General features: G+C 41.1%; 1 protein-coding gene across 1 annotated transcript in view; it reads left to right on the top strand.

The window, feature by feature from the left end:
- USH2A (usherin) overlaps positions 1–23285 on the top strand; it is an 838570-nt gene that overhangs the window by 789468 nt on the left and 25817 nt on the right. The window contains exons 62-63 of the mRNA XM_058275221.2: positions 931–2447; positions 5438–5759. Of these exons, the coding sequence (XP_058131204.1) occupies positions 931–2447; positions 5438–5759 (1839 nt within the window). The remainder of the gene's footprint in view (positions 1–930; positions 2448–5437; positions 5760–23285) is intronic.

Here is a 23285-nt window from a genome sequence, read left to right as displayed (position 1 = left end):
ATGACTTGTGGGAATGTTTCAAACTAGATATGCCTCCCAAGGGATTCTATGTGTCCTGTTCTTCTTGAGAGTCATTATCATAGGTGTCACAACAGCTGCAGCAGTGTGTCATACCTCTCAGGTGTGTGAGGTCAGGAAAAGAGTAAGAAACCACTACTCAAAAGCACCTACATTCAAGTTAAGGTACTTTTCATTTTTCCCAAAGAACAATGAAAACTTCTTCTACATTTGTATAGTGATCACTCATGGTTTTCCCCAGAACAAAAGATACTTTGCTCCAAAGAAGCCATCCATTCTTCCATGGCTTTCAAGAGAAAACAGGGCAGTTTTTCTTCCACCTTCTGGTCATCAAAGTTTATATCTTTATATGTGTATATGTGTTTAATATAGGTATATGTATACAGGTGCAGGTATATGTGGACACACACACACATAGAATTTTTTTGGCCTTAGCATCCTGCTACAAAGGATTAAGCATTGTAATTTCATTCCATTTCCCAGAAGATATCAGGGGAGATGGACAATTTGATAGGCCTTTTTTTTTTACCCTACTTGCAATGAGACCAGAAGTACTTCATATCTATTAAATAAGGGGTTTGAATGATATTCCCTAATTAAAGAAAAACAGAGAAACTCCATGAGCACTGATTCTGAGTTAGAATCAGACTCAGTAGTACTTCCTTTTAAAATAAATGTTTAGCTATTATAAAACCTAAGGGAGGGAGGAAGAAAAAGAAAAGGCAAGGAAAACATTGTCCTTTCTGTGGACCTGATGTTAATTCCAACATTAATATCAGAATGCTTCTGCTGGATTAGAGGTTCCAAGAGGAGGAATGGGGGGCGGGGGGGGGGGGGCGGCGGAGAGAGGTGAAGTAGCTACACCGAGGAATCTGACGCTACCAATTCTGCTTGCTTCCCTACTGCCTGCAGAGATACAGCATCCTCAGGGAGGGCGTGCTGGAGTACACCGGCTTGCAGCGTCAGTTCCTCTTCCGACGCCTGCGCCCTTTCACCCTCTACACGCTGACCCTGGAGGCCTGCACCAGGGCAGGCTGCGCCCGCTCGGCGCCGCAGCCCCTGTGGACGGGCGAGGCGCCCCCCGCCTGGCAGGCGGCTCCTGCAGCCCGGGGCGTGAGACCCGCCAGCGTGCAGCTGAGCTGGTCCGAGCCTGCGCACCCGAATGGGAGGATAACTCGCTACGAAGTGATTCGCCGGTGCTTCGAGGGAAATGCTCAGGGAAACCAGACAAGCCAGGCCAGCGAGGAAACTGTTTTTACAGAATATAATACAGAAAGGAATACATTTGTGTATAACGATACAGGTTTGCGGCCGTGGACGCGGTGTGAATATAAAATGCGCACTTGGAATTCAGCAGGCCATACCTCTAGCTCTTGGACTACGGTAAGGACAGAACAAGCGCCTCCAGAGGGTCTCTCTCCACCGAAGATATCCTATGTGTCTAGGAATCCCCAAAGATTGCTGATTTCCTGGATGCCACCAGAACAGTCTAACGGAATCATCCAGTCCTATGGGCTTCAAAGGAACGGCATACTCTATCCCTGCAGCTTTGATGCCATGACGTTTAATTATACCGATAAAGACCTGCTTCCTTTTTCCACCTACAGCTATGCGGTCACAGCCTGCACAAGTGCAGGCTGCTCCACCAGCAGACCCGCCAGCATCCAAACCCTTGAGGCGGCTCCCGCAGGCGTGGGCCCTCCAGCTCTTTGGACGGTCAGTGCCACTCAGATAAATGCATCTTGGTCCCCACCATCAGTTCAAAATGGGAGGATCACTAAGTATCTACTAAGAGTTGATGGGAAGGAGTATCATGCTGGACAGAGCCTCTCCCTGCTGGTTTCTCATCTGCAGCCTTATACTCAGTTTAATTTCTCCCTAGCAGCCTGCACCAGTGGAGGCTGCACAGCTGGTGCCTCTAAATCTGCCTGGACTTTGGAGGCCCCACCACAGAACATGGACCCTCCACAATTACAAGTCACAGGCTCGGAATCAATAGAGATCACCTGGAAACCTCCAAAACACCCGAATGGCCAAATCAGAAGTTATGAACTGAGAAGAGATGGAACCATCATCTACACTGGCCTGGAAACTCACTACCATGATTTCATCGTCACCCCCGGGGTGGAATACGGCTACACCGTGTCTGCCAGCAACAGCCAAGGTGGTATTTTGAGTCCACTGGTCAAAGACCGAACTAGCCCCTCGGCGCCCTCAGGGATGAAACCTCCGAAACTGCAGGCCAGGGGCCCTCACGAGATTTTAGTGAGCTGGGACCCTCCAGTGAGGACAAATGGCGATATCGTCAGCTATACCCTCTTCACCCGTGAGCTGCTGGAAAGAGAAGCAAAAATCACACCTGTCAATACAACTCGTGATTCTTCTGGTACACTGTCATTCATAGTAAAGCAGCTAAAACCTTCTCACAGGTAGGCGGCCAACTGCGTTCTGAGCGAACAAGCCACTGTCATTCCTCTCACGTGAGCACTAGGTCAGTTCTACCCATAAAAATAAAGTGAGATGGGTGGATGACTCCATCACCTGTCACCTTAACCCTCAGTGGTGGATGAAGCTCATTCTCACCCAGGCAAAGCCTGGCTGCATGATTTCAGGAGGGCAGAAATCTTGCCGGTGACATTTCAACGGTCAGTTTTTCAGAAACGTTTGTGACTGATTCACTGGTGTCTGGACCAAGCTGTGCAGAGATGGGGCCAGTTCCCTGGTTCTCGGTCCTCTTGGGAACCTGCAGACCCCTGGATAGTTCATAGAGCCCCAGTGTGCTCATCTGACCCAGGCTGTGGGTAAAATGAAGTGTTATTTTAAAGTATGATAAAAGTCTCAATCGGTGACAGCTGTTTCCAGCCGAAAAACAAAAAATGTTTTTTGGGGGGTGAGCCCATTCTATTGAATTCAGTATTTCTTCCAGAAATAATGGTGCTTCTCTGACCATATTTTTGCCCCCCCCCCCCCCCCCCCAGAATTACCCCAGCGCAGATCTCATGGTTTCTTAGGGTGATGTCACTTGCTAGCTCAGGCTTTCTCAGCAGTGCCCTCTGGGCTCTCGGACCTGCTGGAGCCGTGTTGTTCTTCACACAAAGGAATCTTACCACCCCCCACCCCCCTTTGCCATAGTCTAGAGAATTGTTTGGCATTTTTTCCAACCACATTCAACATAACTTAATCTCCAGAAAGATGAGCAATTAAAGGCATTTTATGCTTAAAATTTAGTAAAATGAGCAGACCCACTTAAAAATATTAAAGGCTTAAAGAGTGTTGATTTCCAACCACCGAGTGTAAAATTCAGCTATTATTGTAATCTACCGATGTGTAGATTAGATCCCTCCTACAATTGTCCCTGATATATAGTGCTGTTTAAATGAGACATTCATGGTCTTATGCATCCATTTATGACAATTATTTAAGATCATATTAAATATTAAACAGTAATTAAAACTTCTGCAGGTATCCACCATAGCTAAACCGCATGGTATGTGGGTTGGCTTCTATCTTACTCTGGTTCAGGGATTAAAAATACCTTAGCTGCAGAGCTGCACATTTTATGCTGGCTTCCTCTTTCCTGACTGATGCCTACAAGTTTTTTAAAAAAAACAACATCATTTTCTCCCCTTTGAAAACCTTTATTTTAAAAAAATTTCTAGACAGCTGATGTGGCTCAAGCAGATGAGCACCCACCTCCCACATAGGAAGTCTCAGGTGCGGTTGCTGGTGCCTCCTGGAAAAACAGAAACGATAAGCAAAACAAATGAAAAAAACAGCTCAGGGAAGCCGATGTGGCTCAGTGGTTGAGCACTGGCTTCCCACATACAAAGCCCCGGGTTCATTCCCTGGTACCTCAAAAAAAAAAAAGACTTCTGGAGTAGAAAAGATTATTCTAGATGTAAGAAGGACACTTTTTCTGGACTGAAAAACAAAAGGATTTATCTGATAAACTTAGCAATGATATTTAAGATTATGAGAGATGTCTCTTCATTACCCATCCTAATTGAAGATGTATATGATATTGACCATATAAAACAAAATAAACCCCTAAATCTCTTCTATCTAAAGTCTGAGTTCATAAAGTACTTTTTTTTTTTAGCAGAATAGTGTTTGCTGAATATTGGAAATTAGGATATGCTCCTAAGGGAACCCCTAACTGGTCAGTAGGATCAAGAGCCTGGGAATATCCTGAGTAGCAGAAGGAATCTGACCCAGAATTTAAAACTACCACAGATAATCCAGGAAATGAAGAATCCAAATTTGGACAATCAAAATTGACTTCATGGAATTGCTTAGAGGTCAGGTCTGCCATATGCAGCTGTGGATTTGTTGCCCCGTAAGCTGGTAACCTCTTCAGAGGGCTCAGCCCCTCGGATACTGCTGGGCCTCGGCTTGGTGAGAGGATGAGGGTGGGACAAAGAGGAGATGGGCATGAGAGGACAGGGAAGGAGGGAAGAGGGGGGAGGAAGCCACAAAGGAATGGAGAGAGGGAATTAAGAAGGAGAAAAGGTAAAACAGAAAGAAGGCAAGCGAACAGAAAGCAGTGGTTAAAGGACTGAGGAAGAAAGGTAGAATGGGGAAAGTCCAGAAACAAAAACAAAAATAAAGGGAGAGAGGAGACGGCTGAGTGTCTGAGGGAAAATTGGGGTGTCAGAAAATCAGTAGAGCATGGAGAACAAATATAAAAATGCTCTCATTTGCAGCCATAGGCACTTAAAACTGGCAACAGTCTCATTTGCTGGAAGAGTAAAGTCCCTGCTGTGGAAAGAGAGGCAGGAGACCAGCTATGAGGCAAAACATAATTGATTGGTTGAGTTTAACTGGATGGAGATAAGGTGTCTCCGTGATTGATAATCTAGTGTGTGGCTGGGTTAAGTTTGGCCCCCAAAGATCTTTGTGTGGTGTAAGAGAGCCTGTTTGAAGATGTCAGGTATCAGGTGAAGGGATTTATTATCACTGACACCTTAACTCCACGTTGTTACTTCATGACCTGGAACCATTCCTGGGAATCATTTAGCCCTGGCTGCAGAGGTAGGAGGAGCCCAGGGCTATGGAAAACAGGTACATCCTCCATGAGGTATGCACTCTTCTTGCTATAAGCAATTCTTCAGAGTACCAGAATTTCCACGCTGCAAAGAATCTGGAGAGTTTATTTATTCAGACATTCCTATTTATGGGGAAGAATTGTTCCCACCCTTTCCAAACAAATGAGACTCACTCCTCTAGTTTGGAAAACCAGGACAATTTAAAATATAAGCTTCCCAGGAAATATGACCCTTATTCTTTAAAATGGTCCAGTTCTAGAAAAGATGTGAACTTATTCCTTTTCTCTTTTTTTCCAAAAAATAGACTTTTAAAGATTTTTCCCATGAAAAGCTATTTTGCTGATAATAGGTAATATGTGCTTTGTATCCTAAAGGTATGAAGTACGCATTCAAGCTTGCACCATGCTGGGATGTGTGTCAAGTGACTGGACATTTTTACAAACCCCTGAAATCACACCTCAGATGCAACGTCCTCCCCATCTAGAGGTGCGGACGGCTCCAGGAGGATTCCAGCCCACTGCTTCCCTTTATTGGACAGGACCACTTTGGCCAAATGGAAAAGTTTTACATTATGAATTGTACAGAAGACAAATAGCAACTCAGCCTGGAAAATCAGATGTAGTGCTAACCTATAATGGAAGTTCAAGTTCCTTTATGGATTCTGAACTACTGCCTTTCACAGAGTATGAGTATCAGGTAAGAAATGTATATCACCAACAATCCCAACTGAGATTGCCGGTACAAATAGCGTGCAATTTGTGAAGCCACTTGAGGAAACACAGGACTTAATAATAATATTCATTTTTAAATTGTAAGCACTGCAAGAGGGAGGAAAGACCAATATTCATTTGCCTTCTTCGTTTTCTTGGTCCTTGATCCATGTGATATATGCTTATTATTCCTATGTAGATTTTAGGTTATTTGCATTTGCTATTGATCAAGCAGTTTCTTCCCTCTGTCATTGTTGCCTTGGTAGGAAATATCCCTTCTTAAAAGACCACGTTGAAAACAACTCATTAATTGTGGCAAGCCAAAACAAAAACTAATGGCAAACAACTCCAGCCCCTATGGGCATGAAAGACAGAGAGTGCTGAGAGATGTCTAGAGCAAAGTAACTACTCTGCACATAGGGATGAAGTAAATTGTATATAAGGATGGTTAAAACAGTAGGACTTTGCATACCCCTAAAAGGGGGATGCAGGAAAACAGTTCGAAAATACTCTTTGAGATCTATAGAGGACTTCTGTTAGGTTTGTTACTTTGTTTTGCCATTGGTGGCCATTTGCATTCTTCTGGTAATAGCATCCCCGTTACCTGGGTTGATGATCCCCCTACCCCTTACTCAGGCTTGGTGGGAGTGCCAGTCAAAGTGCCAGGTGTCACACTCAGCCCATCAAACTTCTCTGGGGCTTGAGCTTCAGCAGAGTGACTCAGAATGAAAAAAGGTAGAGGCGAGAAGTCCTGATGAAATATTCTTCACTTCAGTCCAAAAGCTTTCCTGATCCCTTCAGCTGTTCTTTTAATTCCATATCCTCCCCCAAAATTCTGCTTACTTAAGTCAGAATGAGTTTCTCCTGCTTGCTGTTAAAGGGAGCTTGCCCATTATTGTAACAGTTTCTCAGTGTAAGACACATATCTAAGTGTAATTTTCTAAAAGAGGAAACTGAGTCTTAAAAAGTTAACGATAACACAAATAATAAAAGCACTAAGTCACCAGGAGTGCGGTGACCAAATCAATGAGTAAGAAAAAATAGATGTAATGTTTTGAGCATTAAAGAAGAGGTTTTAGAGCATTAGTGGATGGGATGAATGACGCAAAGAATTTAGTGAAAATTGAAAATTGAAAATATAAATAGATTCCTAAATGGTTTGGAGAAATAAATAGATATAAATCCCTTATCTGAAGTTCTAAATCTAAAAAATTCTCTAAAGACCAAAGGTTTTTGCTAAGTTTGGCACAATTTATTTGCCAGCAAAACCTCATCTGAGCAGACTTGAGTATTTATAGTATTTATTTATCACACTTAATGTGAATATTTGTTTTTCTGCAGAAATATTTTATTGCAAGGTGGCTACCCAGATACTGCTGGGGGTTTTTACAAAATATACAGTATATGCCTTATATTACCTTTCTAAAATCTGAAAAAAATATTTTTAAAAAACACCAGGTGCCAAGGGTTTGGGTGAGGATTATTTATGTCAAGAAGGAACAAAATATCTATTGATGCCACAGTTGGAAACCGAATACTGTTAGAAATAGCCAGAACCTCCGTGGTCATCCTTTGTTCTTTTCTCATTATTTTTACTGAAAAGCGTCAAGTTATCAAAGACCCCTCTGTCCTCAATTATCTAGTCTCCCTTCTGAATAAAAACACACTTATGTGAGAGAGCTCAATGGAATCAGCATGAAATATTTGGCCTCTAATTAGACTAATCGAAATGACCCAGAGGTACTGAGAGCAAACCGGGAATTACAGTTTTTTGGCCTTCTTCTGTCTCATTGGCTTAAACAGTTGTCCACGTGATCTGTAGATGTCTCAGCCCCATCTCCTAAACTCCAAGCATGCATCTAGTCAGTTTTCCCACCAAGAACTAACAGACCCACGTTTCAGTGGGAGTCTTGGCTCTGTGTCATGTTCTTCTCCAAATCCATTCTACCCAAACAAAAGTATTTATTTTGGTTTTCATACCAACTGATCTCAAATACACATTTGTATTGTTACAACACATGAAGGACAAAAAAAAAAAAAAAAGAAACCTAGCCTATTAACCCACAGGCCCAGCTCTTACAGAAGAAGATATTTTGAAAAGTATAGATTATATATTACAATAAATATTATAAATATTGGATATATTTAGCCTGTGTAAATGCTCAGTCTATACAAACCCTGAGAAATTCCACATGTCATTTAGGAAGTAGTAGACTAAAGGGAATTGATTTCCTTTGAACAAAGAATATTTTGTCTTAGAGATTAATTTGCATTGCTCTCAAACCTAGATAAGGGGTACTTCAGCAGCAAGTTGCTTTTCAGAAAGCACCTCCATTGTCCTAGACATTTGTTCACCCAACACCTGACAGTGATTCAAACTTTCTGCAGAGGACTGTATTTTTTTTAGGTAATCCACATGTCTGTACCGAATAAGAACAGAACTAGGAAGCCGTCCAGATGTGCGGAAGTAAATCAGAAGGGCCGTGCTGGGTGTAGCTGGGCAGGTGGGCATCCACACGGAGTGGCTGGGAAGTGCCAGATGCAGCCAGATGCAGCTCCCTACTGCCCTCCTACGCTGCTGATGGCATCATGTTCATTTCTGGTTTTGAGTCAAGTCATTGGAGACAACGGCTAAAATTTAGTTTACATGCTGGAAGAAAAGGCAGCATTCCTTAGTCTAAGTAAATTCAGATCAGCTGGCCAGCAGTTGAGCTATGAGGGAAAAGAAGACAGTGTGGATAAGCCTGGATGGGCAGCAGTGCCAGGAGATACCTGGAGAAATTGGTTTTCACTGAGAGAGGGAAACACGATAGAAAATCATGGAAGATCAGGACCAGCAAATGCCTCTCTTCCACAGCAACTCATATAATCAGCTTAGTAACCAGCTTGCATAAAGATGGGCAAAAGTCATATGACATTATGGGCACCTTCTAATTTTTCAGTAATTCTTCAATATGCAACCCCCCAAAGGCAGTGGTTCCTGATGTTTAGGGTACAAAAGGATGACCCAAAGAGCTTATGAGAAGTGCAGATTCCTGGGAGGAAGGGGAGTCTCAGCAATCTGGATCTTTAAAGAGCCAATTTAGCTGGTCCTCAACCTACTATTTGAGAAATACTACCCCGGAGGGTATGGCATTGTTTCAAGTGGTGATTTCCTAAATCAGTGGCTCTCAGCCCTGACTGCACATTAGCGTCACCTGGGGAACTTTAACAATATTCTCAGTGCCCAGGCCCTATCCCCCTGTGGCTTTGATTCTGGGATGGGTCTAGGCATCAGTGCGTTTGAAAAGGTCCCCGGGTGATTCTAATGTGCAGCCAGGGTTGAGAATCGCTGTTCTCAACTGTCCTAAACTGATTGCCTAAATAAGTGAAGGCTGTGCCCACAAGTGCTTAATTGACATGATGATAACTGATGAGCAGCCTATTTACCTGGTCCTATCCGTGGCTTCCTTCAACACTCCTGTGAAAGAGTCCTATTGTTTTAGTAAGAAACGCAAGAACCGGACAAGATATATAATCTGGGAAGTTCATGTCTCAATTAATCAAACAGTTTCTCTTATTCTTCCTCATGGGTTTTGTTTGATTTTTGTCATTGTTGTTGTTTTGTTTTGTTTCTAACCTGGTCTTCGGTGGTGGGAACAACACTATCATTTAAAATAGGGGACTTTTCTAGTTTGATGCATTTCAGCCCAGCTTTGAAAGTTCTGGGATTCTGGAGGATCAGATTCTGAAGGATGTGCTTTAATAAATCCAGTAAGATCCGAAATTAAGAATCCAAGGGATTAGGAAGACTTTTCCTATTGCACAAGGCTGGGTGACTTTACAGAGTGATACAGTACAGGGTTTCATTAGAGAACAAGCATTCTCAGTGAATTTAAAATACACCGTAGTTCACCAAAACCAAATTCTCAAACAACTCTCTAAACGCGTGGTTTGTACATTGAGATGCATCTATCCTTAAAGAAATTCTTCTTCTAGGAAGCTGACTTTTTCCATAAGTGGAGATGGCAGGCTTGCTGAGCTTCAGATTATTTGCAAATCCCAAAATATTTTTCCACAGACAATACTAATTTCATTTTTCAACCCTCTCAAAAATTGAGCTGTAGTAATATATACCAGTATAAACCTCTAAGTTTTATATGGGGAACGTTAATTGTTCAGCCAACAAATTAAGACAAGAAGTCTTCCCGCAGGCCTCGGATAGGGACCTGGTTGAAGTCTGCTCCAAATGACGCTGTCTCTTTCAGCCTGCAGGGAGGGAACTGAGGCTGAGCAGGGGCCCCAGTAAGTGTGCACACATATTTGTCAGTCAGATGGGGAGACACCTCAGAGATGTCAGCTCGATCCAACCCGGCAAAAGCACACCTCGCCCAGGCTCTGATGGAAAGACGTTTTACCCACATAGAGAAAACGGGCGAGGTCCGCTTCACCAGTGGGCGTCATTTCCCCAGGGCCAGTGGGTCTCATGCCCTGGCTGAGGAGGGAGATGCTCTGCCTGCTGACCCCCCCTTGTGTTTGTGAGCCATCGTGGAGGAGCCCCACTCCCTCCCAGACAGGAACAGAGAGAAGTGGACACTGCTGGGTGTCCTAAAACATGCCCACAAGACAGCCTTTCCCCAGTGAAAATGTGCAGGAAAAGAGGGGAAGAAATGTCTGTTTTATCCCACCAGGCTGACTCTGTGGTCCTGGGCACAGAATGTGTCAGTGGGTCCCAGGAAAGGCTCCACCTAGAACTGCCCCACACACACATTCATACTCGGGCTTGAGACTCGGACACCACGGATTTGCTCTCATGGCTCCCCGTCGCCTGACTCTGCTGTCCCTGAAGTATCCCCACCTTGACAGATTTTTGAGATAAGCATCTCCTCACACTCAGGGTCCCTGGAGACTTTGGTGCCATCGTGGTGGGCAGCCGAGAAGCAGCAAGTCAACCTCGGAAGGGACCTGTCACTCACTCGTGGGTGGGTCCAATATCTTTGGACTGGTCCTGGGGGAGCCCCCCCCAGGTATGGCAGCCTGACACTTTCTAGTGGACCAACCCCATCTCCAAGCAATTGTGTCTGAGAATGTACCTAGAAGAGGACAGAGGAAGGGTGGAGAAGGAGAACAGTGATTCCTTGCTCTTACTGCCAAAGACGCTGGCTGAAGATGGCTGCAAAGGCCTTCTCTACAGCCATGGGACCAAAGGCTGCCCAGCTGGAGATGCTGTGCTAGAAGGGGGATGGAGAAGGGATGTCTGTTTCTAGTCTTTTCTATCCCTACTTCAAAATTTATGAGCAAATTAAACCATTGGGGCCTTTCCTCATCAGTAAAGAAAAGCTCCCTTTATCAAAATTCTATGGGCCTAAAGTAGGGTTAAGCTCTAACCAGTACATTGAAACCATCTGATCAAAACCTTATCTTCTCTCTATTGTCCTTTCTAATATTCAGTTCTAAAAATCTGACAGAAGAAAGTCTGAACCAAAGCAATTTGAGTTTTCTGATAGTATTTAGCTTTAAGTTGTATCAATGCAAGTGAATATATAAGAACAACTCGAGGCAATAGATGGTTATATGGTAATCCAGCACCAAAATGGATCCACTGACATACCAGTAGTAGTATCTTTTATTGAAATCTAGTTATTTACTAATTTATGTAAAAAATCATAAATATATTATAAAATAGAAATATAAAAAATAATAAACCAACTTTATTTAGTTTACTACACATAAGAGCCCCATTTTTTGTCCTTCCAGCTTGGGAAATCTCAAATCATCAATAAAGTATTATGTGTATATCTCTGTAAGTTTTCAAAACCCAAAGTACCTTAAATGGAAAGCAAATTGTTTCTACTCACCTATGTGGGAAGGGGCCTGAAGGAATTTCCTAAAACATAGGAAATGGTGCCAACTCCTTAGAGAAAATAACTACTGGCACTCTCAAATCCAAACTCTCCCTGTGACTTGATTTCCTTGTCTAAAACTTGGGTAAAACTGGCACCAACCTCATAGGCTTACATTGAGGTTAAAAATCAGCATGTGAAAGTGCTTAGGTCAGTACCTCATGTATAGTAACCCCACAACCACAAAAAATAGTAATTATTAGCCTCCTACCTTAGGGTGGTAAGAGGACTTCTCTCTCCCAAAATCCATTTAGCCCACCAGGAACAAGCTGTGACTGACCCTCTTTGGACCACGTGCCTTTGTGCCAACCAACTCCTGACCACAAGAGGGTGGTGAGTGGTGATTTAGCAGCCCTGGTCAAGGTGCCCCTGCCACTGTCAGGGCTTCGTGGGAAAAGCTTTCAAGCAGAAACAATGGCTGCTCAGTACACTATATGCACAGTCATTCTGACAAATACTCTACACCTGTGAAATACTTCACACTGGAAGCTCACGATCATCCTGTTTTCCAGATGAGGAAACTCAGATAAAAATCACACAACTTGGGCAAGTTATTTCACCTCTCATAGCCTCAGTTTTCTCATTCATAAAATGGGCATACCTTGAGAGCTAGAACATTAATATCTTGTGTATCTAGCAGGTCCACACACCCACACCCCACCCCAACAGCTTAGAAGGAAACGGTTCTTTATTTCTATCGGGAGGGGAAAGAACCAGGTTAAGAGAATTGTTTTATCTACTTCCATGAGTCATTAATAAAGTGTTAGAATATATCTCTAATAAGAGCAGAATGGGCTCTGCAGGTGTGATGCCCTTTCAACTGGACAGTTCAACCTTCTTTGTCCTTGCCACCTCTTTGATCATGAAAATAGTTATTTGCACACATAACCATGACTAAGATTCCTTCTAATTCTGATAGTCTGATTCTAGGTATCTGTGATTAGTTACTTGCTTCAAATTGCTTTTGCTTTTTTCTGTTCCTATCCACCGTGTCTCTCTCCTAAGCGTTTTCTATATCACATTTAGAGAAAACTTATTGAACATGTTTGATGTTTGGTTTTGGACTTGCATTTAATTAGGTATTAATCTCACTAACGTATTTCTGACCAGCATGGAGGCTTTTGTTTGGTTAGTTTCTCCCTTAAGAACTAAGCTCCCACCTCCCCAGCTCAAGGGTGTTAAATGATTTATTGATATTGTCTGAGTCAGGCCGTGCATTTGTTCTAAAACTTTAGGGCTGGCGTGCTGCAGCTTAGACTGACGGCCACCAGGTCATTGCCATGAATAGAAAACTGAATTCTGCCACTGGGCCAGAGACATTTTTTGCGATCAGGCATTTTGTTCCACCAGAAGAGCATTTCCTCCTGTGTCTATGAGCACACTCAGGGGCATACTCTAGTTCACAAGTGTGTATGTCTTTTTGTTCTTTTTCTGTCTCTTGTGGCATCGTTTAGGACTCTATTCCTAAGCTTCTATTGTTGGCAATATTTATGTTGCCTTCGAGACAAGTTATTCATCTGAAGATGGGTTGGTTCTCACTCTCATGCTGATGAAACCCAGATTTATATTTCACTTTAGCTGATATTGATCCCTGTGTTAGAAGTTTTGTTTGCTGGACATAAAACGTTAAACACAACCGAGTTTTCTCCAACTGATTGTAAATGATGTACAATTCCTGCCTTCGTACCTCTTCACCCAAGGCAGAGTTCTGTTCCCGTGGAGCAGCGAGATGGCCATGGAAGTGAAGCCTCCCTCAAAGTCACCTGAAGCTTAGGTTCTGTAAAAACACCTAGAAAAGGATGAAAAGCATTTTATTTACCTTTCTGCTATAAGTTGAATGTTGAATAATCAGTCATCGTGACACACCATGTTCAAATACATGTTCCTAGTTACCAGGACTGGGTCGGGAGGCTAAGAAACATAGATTCTGCCCCTCAGGAGCTGAACATGTAGCTGATAAGACAAAGAAATGCATCCATGAATAACGTATCCATAAAGATATAGAGATGGTAGTGTGACCTGTGGACATAGGGGTTGGAGAAATCTAGATGCTGGCACAGCAGACCCAGAGTGGAAGAAGGACAACATGTTAAAGCACCGTTTCCATGACAAACCCTCATGTCCACTCTCTGGCCACCTGGGCTTGGGGATAATGGAGATGAAACCTTGATATTAAAAAGCTACTTGACACAGAGTCTTCTCTATTTCTTCAGTCTCACAAAAATGCTCTTCTACATCTCTCCATCTTTATGATCTAATGCTCCTCTCAGCCCACCCATTGTTATTGATATACATATAATGATTCAAAATATTCTTCCCAGTATCAGTCAGGATCTCAGCAGGAAACAGATGGCATTCTCAAAAAAATATTTGCAGAAGTTTTAATGAAGAGACTATTTATGGAAGTGGGGGTATGAGTAAGAATCATCAAGGGATGTCAAAGTACCCAGGAAGACTAAAAGGACAAGGGAAAGAAGCTGTTCCCAGAACCCAGCAAGTACTATGGCCAGGGGAGAGGGACCTCCCCATAGAAGCTGTGTCCGTTGAAAAGGAATGCAGTCTTGCCAAACCTGTGGTGCTAAGGAGAGGAAGCAGGGGAAATAAACAACCTGAAACATCTCTCCTCCCTTTGTTCAAACCCACCTAGAAGCCAGAGAGGACAGAGAATGGATCTGTAGGCAAATGGAGAGGAACCCACGTATCTCCCATACCTCAGCTTGGTGCTTCTTCTCACCTAACGTGATACTGCCTTCCCCAGCAAAATCTTTTCTGGGCTGGAGGATTGCCTGACAAGCTTTGGCTTGCCACTCTATGATTATTGATAAACTACTAAGTAAATCTGGAAGCTTAAAGGAGGATTGCACTTAAGTACTTAGAGCAATGGTATGTATTTATTAAATTCTAAATAAATATCCAGGCCCACATGAAACAATAAAAGTTTTGTGCACTCTACAGGTGCAAACAAAAATGTTAATACATTTAAGAAAATCAGATACCTTCATTTGAAGTCTTTAAAAAGATAATTGAGACTTCCTTGTGTTAATTGATTTATCTATCAGTTGATGGATCTGATCATTACTAAGATGCCTATAAGCATCTAGGAAACCATGGAGTTCTCTACTTGATGCCTATCTTAGTAATGGCAACTGGAAATAAAATTCTTTTCTCTGAACGATCTGTTAAATTGCTCTGATATGTCCTTTTGCTCATGCTTTGGGACTCTTTTGAGAAATCTCAATTAATAATAAGGCAAAGGAAAGAATGTCATCCAATCAACAAAATCTGATGCAGGGGCAATATTTCTGAAAAGTCAGGCATTTATTCTAACCCTCAACACTCTGGAGTGGGAAGTACCTGAAAGAAAGATACAGAGATTGGGGCTAAATTCAGGATTCTGGGAAGGTTTTGTTTCCCCCTTCCGAGAAGACTCCCTTGTCTGTCTACTCACTGTCTGCTCACTGTGTCTGCTCCTTGTTTCTGCTTGTTGTGTCCACTCATCTTCTTTAGGAGGCACCACGAACTGAACCCGAGACCTCCTGTGTGGGAGGTGGGTGCCCAATCACTTGAGCCACATTTGCTCCCTGAATGTTGTGTCTGCCTGCTCATTTTGTCTGTTTTGTGCATCTGCTCATCTTTTTTAGGAAGTACTGGGAGCCAAACCCAGGACCTTCCATGTGGAGGGTAGGAGCTCAACTGTTTGAGCCTTATCTGTTCTTTACTTAAAACTCTTGCAATGTGCTAAGGGCTATGTTAAGAGCTTTACATGCATTGATTACTTTAATCTCATAACAGCAATTTGAGATAATATTACCAATACTTTTTATAGGTGAGGAATCTGGGGCATTGAGAGGTTAGGGAAAATGTCCAAGGATACAGAGCTGATAAGTGGAGGAACATGAATTTGCACATTGTGATTCAGGTTTGCACATTGTGATTCAGGTTCCAAAGATTGCATTCTTAAGTCCTACTCCACAGTTGCTTTTGCGCACAGCTCTTGAACTTTCAAAATCTTGATAAACTATGAATTATTTATATGCATATTCCATTCCTCAGAAATGTATAGAAACATAATTGCATTTAAAATCCTGAGGTAGTTCTGTGAGCTGGCTATTGTTCTTCTTTCTGTAGAGCTGAGGGATCTAGGTGGCACAGCAAGTTTCCCAGCTTAGTGGTGGGATAAAAACCTGCTTCCAGATTCCCAAGTCCAGTGACTGTTCTGCTGAACACACAGCTTCTTCACCCATATCATGAGCATAGACTCCTGGGCCTGCAAAGACTGGTTTGGATTGCAATCTGGTCTGCATGACTTCCTGGCTCTGTATCCTCAGCAAATCATTTAAACTCTCTTAAGCCCCATTGTCCTTACAAATATGACAAACTGGGATGAAAAGACCTACCACGACCTACCTTGATAGGGTTGTTATCAAGTATTAATGAGATAATTCAAAAGACAGGACATTGTCACTTGGTCACATATAAAACCAAACCTTTACTATATAGATACATAGAAAATGTTCTGTATCCAGTTATCCTTTTAAAATTCAGAGCAGGTAAAATCCTTCCCATACTGGCAGTTCTTCTATGGCTTCCCATACAAGGCAAATGCCTCTCCTGTTCTAAGAAGCCTTTTACCTCTTTTCGTCACCCTCTTGCCCTTACTAAACCCAGTCACCTCAGCCTTCTTGAGAATCCAGTCTTAGGGCCTTTATATCTGTCCTTCCTTCCGCCTGAAAGGCTCCTACCTCCGACCTTCTTAAGCGGGCCTCCTCCTTGCTGTAACCTCCCGGCTTGAGCATCACCTCCTAAGAGTGCCTCCTGGACAACCCAGCCATTCTCTACAATATCGCCCTTCATAGTTTCCTTTCTAATGCACATAGTAACTGGTTACTTTTTATGTGCTTATTTACTGATTGTCAGCTCCAGCCTTGATCACTGATGTACCTCCAGTCCAGAGAACAGTGCTTGTACATACTAAGGATTCAATCAGTATCTGTTGAATTAATGAATGATATATAGTCTTACCTGGTAAAACACATTATCATTCCTAGAGATGCTAATCATAATTGACTATTGCGATCTCAATTCCCTCCAGCAACTTATTGTAGGAGAAGTATGTATTTCCACTGTTACATCATTCAGGGTATAGTTTATTGTTTTAGTTCAGATATTGGAATTTCAAGACATTTTCACATGTTTTGAAGAGTATGGAAAATAACGTTAATAATATTTGCCTCTGTGTAATACAAAACACTGTTGAAAGCTTAAGTTGCAGCAGGGATGGATGCCGTGACTTTTGTGATCACTTCTATCATCTCGCTTTGGGGCTCTTCTGTACGGAAACAGTCAGCCCATATAAGGGTCAATGGCAGGCCCAGGGCAGGATCCCACATGTGGAAGTTGTGTCTAGGCCTACCTTCAATGGCCTTATGTGGCAAAGGAAACACATAGAAATAAAGAGCTTAGCTTCCATAAGAACCCATCTGTATTGGAAGCTGGGTCTTATCCCTTACTAAATTGCATAAATTCTCTGTACCTCAGTTTCCTCGCATGTAACTGAGGGATAATAATAGAAAGGATTGTTGGGAGGATTGAATAAATCAACACATCTAATACACTTATAAAAGTATTAGTGCTCCAGAAACACACTAACCACTTTTAAGCCTGATTCCTGTTTCCACTCAGGCAGAGGAGATATCAGCAATAAAAAACAACATGTGATAAATTACAACATTTCATTATTATCACTAAAAGTAAATTGAGGTTCAATTCAGTATCTTCCACTAATATTTAAGCCAGTTTTCCCTTCCTCATTCTTTAGAGGAGAGTTATATTCAAAAACATTCGTTGAGTGACTCCAAAGGGCAAGGCTGTGTGTTGAGCAGTAGTGGCAGAAAACACCCGTTTCCAGCAAGGGAAATGCCTGGTAGTTTCTTTAATAGCATCACATCTCTGAATTTCAAAAGTGCTAGTAGAAAGAAAAACAATGTCCTCTTATGCCCTTCTTCCCCTGGGTCCCAGAATTCAATTAAAATCATGTTCCATCTTGCCTGATCCAAAGTGGTTTTTGAGGAAAGGGGCTGGGAATGCAGGTACTCTATCTGCAAAAGAGTAACTGTAATATATCCAGCCAAGTACCATGCAAGCAGAGATGCTGGGAAAAAAGTCTATTGATGAAAGAAAATCAGATAGCTATCTAGTTAAATAGATAGCTTTCAGCAAGTTATTCCTTTATGACAGAGACTGCAGTGCTGCTTATGAAATAAAGAATCTTGTAATCATGCAATTTCAAATTTATTGTCTTCTCTTCTTAGCCCTGAGTTTTTTTAGCCACAATTCTGGCAAAGCCCATTTTGGCATATTGCTATTCTAACATATTCAAAACCCACGACAAGCTACCCTTTAAAAAGGCATTAGCGCGAGTGCCATGGGAAAATATACTCCAAGGTTGTAGATGAATTGATATGATTTCCTTGATTGTATCTTTTTATTTATGAGGCATAATTTATGAGCACTGGAGAGCAAACTGCAATGAGTGATGACTAACTACAGCCAAAGTCATAAATCAGGAGCAGTGAAAGAAGTGGTGAATTTGATCGAATCCATTGAATTAACTGTTGGCATTAGCCAATACAGGTATTGGAGAGACCTTTTTAATATCTATTTGTCTCCCTCATGGGAATGTGAAAACAATCTCATTACATGCCCCTAGGAAACAAATAATTTAATTGTTTGCCTGTTAACATGCAACCTGTTTACTCTACTTATTAATTGCTGGCATGGCTGTTCATATTGGATTTTTGTTCATTTCTGAAGTGAATTGTCATCTGAATATATTTACACTTAACAGCATTTATAAACAATGATGTTGCCTCCTTCGTGTCACTTGATAAGAATATAGCCTCAGAATTGTTGAAATACTTTTTTTTCATCAAAATGTCATTATTCCACAAGGAAGCATATCATAGAATATCACAGACAGTGAAGAGAGCTCAAAATTTTGGCCATCCCTTAATCGTCTGGGAGTAAGAATTACAATACAACTCTATAATAAGTAGCCTGGGAAAAGAGCAACATCTGACATCGCTTCAAGGACAAGGAGAGTCACTGTCATTTATATTAGGAGTCAACAGATGAGAAACTTTCTGTAAAAGATCACCAGCTGAATCTGATTATTCTTGTTTTCCCATTTTTATATTGAAAATGGTAGGAAATAGAAAACCAAATAAATTCAGCTAGATGCTGGTAGTTATAGAAAGCGTCATTAAATATATTCTCTTGGTTTTAGCAAGACTTGAAGCATTACCTCAGTCAAAAGAATTAACAAATACTTGTACAATTAAGGAGCAATTTGTTTTTGGATGATATGAGGAAGAAAAGAACACATCAGGAATCCCCCCTTGCAATTTCTATCAAGAATTTCTCTTTGCATGAAGACTGCATTTGGAAAGTATCGATGCAAAGGAATGTTATTTTAAAAAGCTATGAGCCATTGAATGAGATAAAGTATTAAAATGAAAACTACTTTCCAGTTAAATGTGAAAACTGTACTAAAGAATAACTAGTAGATTAATATAAGCACCAAAGGGGCATCACTGAAAGAGAATTTTTGAGACATCTCCCCTTCTCCCATCTTCTACAGCGTGATGGTTCCTTCTCTTTCACAGAAATTATTACAAACGTTTCTGTCCACATATTCTTGCTTTCCTCCTAGAATAAAACCAGAAAGACGAATGTTGTGTTTAGAGTAATTGAGAGTATTTAAAATGATGTCCATCTCATCTGCAAGGTAAATAAAATTAGAGGCAGTAAGTTGGGTAACAGGGTTTCAAGGAATTGCACCAGAAGTGGAAACCAGGAGGCAAGGTGGTGGTGCTGTAAAGTAAATGAACTCTGGTCTTGCTTGAAACTGTGGCCACAATAATAAACTCTGTGATGATTGATTGCAATTGTAACATATTTAAAGAGATACACGCACTATGCTTATTTGAATGACTGATTACTTCAAAGATAATGCAAAGTACAGCCCTAAATAGATAACCCAAATAGAAATTGAAAATGGGTAGTGCCTGATTTTCTGTACCTGATTCTACAGGGAATAGCTCTCTGTATTTCTCAAACCATATTGGGCACAAGAATAACCTGGATATGGTGGAAAGGCAGATTCTCAGTATCTCTCACAGGAAATCCTCCTACAAACACCCAAAATGAGCCTGGTGACAGTAAACATATTTTGACTCTGGAGGAAGAAAATTCTAAGAGGCAGTTTTCAACAAGGGAGAAAAAAAGACTAAACCCTTTGTTTCCACATAATATGATTTTGGCACCTGGGTGGCAGATTCTGACACTATGTTATTAATTTTTTAAGGTAAAACATGTAGTAATTAGTCCTTTGGGGAGAAAAGAGTAAATAAAAGAACAATTTGGTTCTTTTTCATCTGACAACAAGCCTAAAGATGGTAATAGTCACAAGTTAAATTTGTTTTAAAAAATGTACTAGATTGAAAACAGAATGTAAACCAGCGTATTAATCCACTATTTTGCTAATCAAGTGTAGAATTTGTGGCTAAAAGATCTTAGTTATTTTATGTTCATCCAACTACTGAATCTAGGGTTTTTTAATGACAGATTTTTACACTGTGACTGTTTTCATGATTGAAACAGAAGTCTTAGAGAAGAAAGCACCCTAACTCAACCTGTCCTAACATATTCTTTAGGAGCATTTCTAACTTAGGTAGTCATAATTACGTATGTATGTGTGAGTATGTATGAGTGCTCCTCCAATCCAAATAATATATGTGACAGTGGAAGTTTTAATTGTCTTTATTTTTTATGGTAAAAAAAAATATATAGATGTGTTTAGGCTGGATGCTGTAAGTATAACAATGCTGAGGGGTTGGTTGTCTTATTTTTTTTACTTCTCATGACTAAGGAATTCATGAGTGTGACTTCTTTATCTTCCCCAATAATATCCCTTCCTTTTTGTGCCTAGCCCACACGCTCTGTTTATGTACCCAGTGCCAATGTGAGGGAATCTTGGGATGCAAACCAGGTGGATTGGTATGGTTAGGTGGGAGGTAGGCAGGCCGATAGGTGAATTGGTGGATAGATGATACACAGAGAGATGATAGATTAGATAGAGAGACAGAGAGAGATACAATAGGCAACTCTGTTCACAAGGTATTTCATTTCTGGATTTTTATATTGATTCATTAAAACTAAAATAAAGAAAGAAAGAAATCACAACACACTGCTCAAAATTTCTCCTCTGAGATCACTGTTTCTTCTTCCCTCCACAAATAAGGATAGACCCAAACCTTGGGGTCATTGTTTCCCTCGTGGAAATCATAAACATAATCATTAGTGATTTTACTCTGAATCCTGAGCTACACTTCAGTTCCTTTATCTCTTGTATAGCTGGGCAAAGACAAAAATCCACAGTGATTTTGGGGTAAAGGAATTTTTACCTTGATATATGAAGGTGCGATGGGAAGCAATTTTATTGACAGATTCTTTTTCCTTTTCTTCTGGTAGTTTTGGTGTAACAGAAGCAATGCTTTGTGGTGTAAGTTTCATGAAATCCATAATGCTTCATTATCTCAGCCAGTTTTCACTGTAACTGCTTTCATTTTCAGAGTAGTTCATGTAAATAGGCTCAGCCTGCTTTGCATAAGCATGTTGATTTATATGAATGCTATTTTGATCCCAAATTGATTGAATACTAAAAAGAAAGTGTAAGAAAAATAGCAATGTACTAACAAAGGCCTCCTATCAAAGACAAAAGATGCTAGAACCTAAGTTCCCATTCTCCGTTAGCAATGGGTATTTTGTAATTGCCTAGTTGTTGTTTTTTTTAAGAAACTATGTATAAAGAAATACAGGTAAAAGACTATAATATTGAGGCTCAAGAGTTTTTATATGCCATGGGTTAAATCATATTTTGGAAACAGGATCCACCTAGTAAATGCTCACAAATGCAGGAAAGTGTGAGGTTTAAGCCTGTCTGCTAACATCAGCATTAAAAACGGTTTAATAGTGTTTTTTATTCTACATCCAATTCAAAAATGAAAGAAAAGTTAATGTTCATAACCCTGGGCCAGAGCCGTGCTGAGGACTTCCTATGAATTTTATCTTATTTCATCTCACTTTCTCTCAACACCCCATGCCTACCCTATTGCTGTCTCCTATGGGTGCTCAGTAATTAATTGCCAACTTGCGGAATTTTTATTTTATCATAACTGGTTGCACATTCCTTCTTATTTTCTGCCCCATCCATTGTGGCCCTTTTAAAATTTTATATGCCTTTAAACCACCAACCGAAGTTCTGCTCTTGGCAAATAATGTGCTATCAATAGTTACACCCTTTTTTTCATCCCTTTCCCATTTCAAACCTTGTCTCTCATTGTGTACTAAAAACCCCCCTAAACCCCCCAAAATATTTGCAGTTAAAGGGGTTGGCCTGGGGCAGACTGAGGAGCCAGGAAACCTTAATCAGCCTGAAATCTGACCTCTTCGTCAGGAATGCACTGTATCTGCTCTCCCCAAGCAACATAAAGATGCCCCATAGCCATTTCAGAGGGAACTGCAAGAGAAGCTGCAGCAGTATTCTGACCTGCTCTAGTTCCCGGGAAGGCCGCCAGCCAGAGCACTCCCTTGGGTATCAAAGTTTCCTGTGCCTAACTTCCCTGTGCCACACCTTCAAACAAATCCCCATCACCTGAGACAACTTGAGTAAGCCTATCTGTTCTTGGAACTTTAGACACCCTACCTAATCCAGAAATGTAGGTATTTGTCTGTGTGCATAGTCATTTTTTGTGATCCTGAGTATCTTATTTATTAGATGGATGCCATACAGAGTCAAGAGCAGTTTATTGGAAAGAGCCCTGGAGAGCAGAATTCTAGTTTCAGGTCTACTAACTTCTGCCACCTTGGACAAGAAGATGAAATTTTCTGAGCCTCAGTTTCCTCAACTGTAAAAAGGGCCTATAATACTTTCTCCACCTACCTCATAAAGTTGTGTTATGAAGACTAAGTAAGCTAACATATGTTAAAGTATTTGTAAATTGTACTGTTTGTACAAATGTGAGCGATTGTTATGCAAATGAATGAGAGAATGTATCTGAGATCTTTAAAAAAGCAGATTCTGCTATGTAAGTAGGTTAGTTGTCTCTTAAAAATGCGGCTTCTGGCAATCCTATCAGCAAGGTGCCAGAGATTTGCATTTGACAGCAATCTGAAAGCAATTCAACATCAGAAATTTTACTTTCACAAAGACTGCCAAAATGTGTACAGAAGCACTGATGGAAGTTGGCCTAAACTACTAAAAATCAGTTTCTTCTCTCAAAGGTATTATTGATGCGAAAAGCAAAATAAAAACTAAACTAAAGTCTCAATGCAAGTTACTCTTTGACAGTATTATCCAAAATATCTCACATTTTGAACATTCTGCATGCTTTTTTTTAACACTCTGCATACCTGAGACATGTGGACTATAGAATCAAACACGTTTTTCAGACATGACTTTAAAATCTTGATGCAGATTCTACTTGTTTGTAGAAGGTACTAAACGAGAAAAGATATCCTGAAGTTAGACTTGCACGACGTGAACGCTTCCTAAGGAATACTCCCACTCC

Source organism: Dasypus novemcinctus, chromosome 13 (assembly GCF_030445035.2).
Source record: "Dasypus novemcinctus isolate mDasNov1 chromosome 13, mDasNov1.1.hap2, whole genome shotgun sequence".
NCBI lineage: Eukaryota > Metazoa > Chordata > Mammalia > Cingulata > Dasypodidae > Dasypus > Dasypus novemcinctus.
This window is presented reverse-complemented; position numbering and strand designations above follow the sequence as displayed.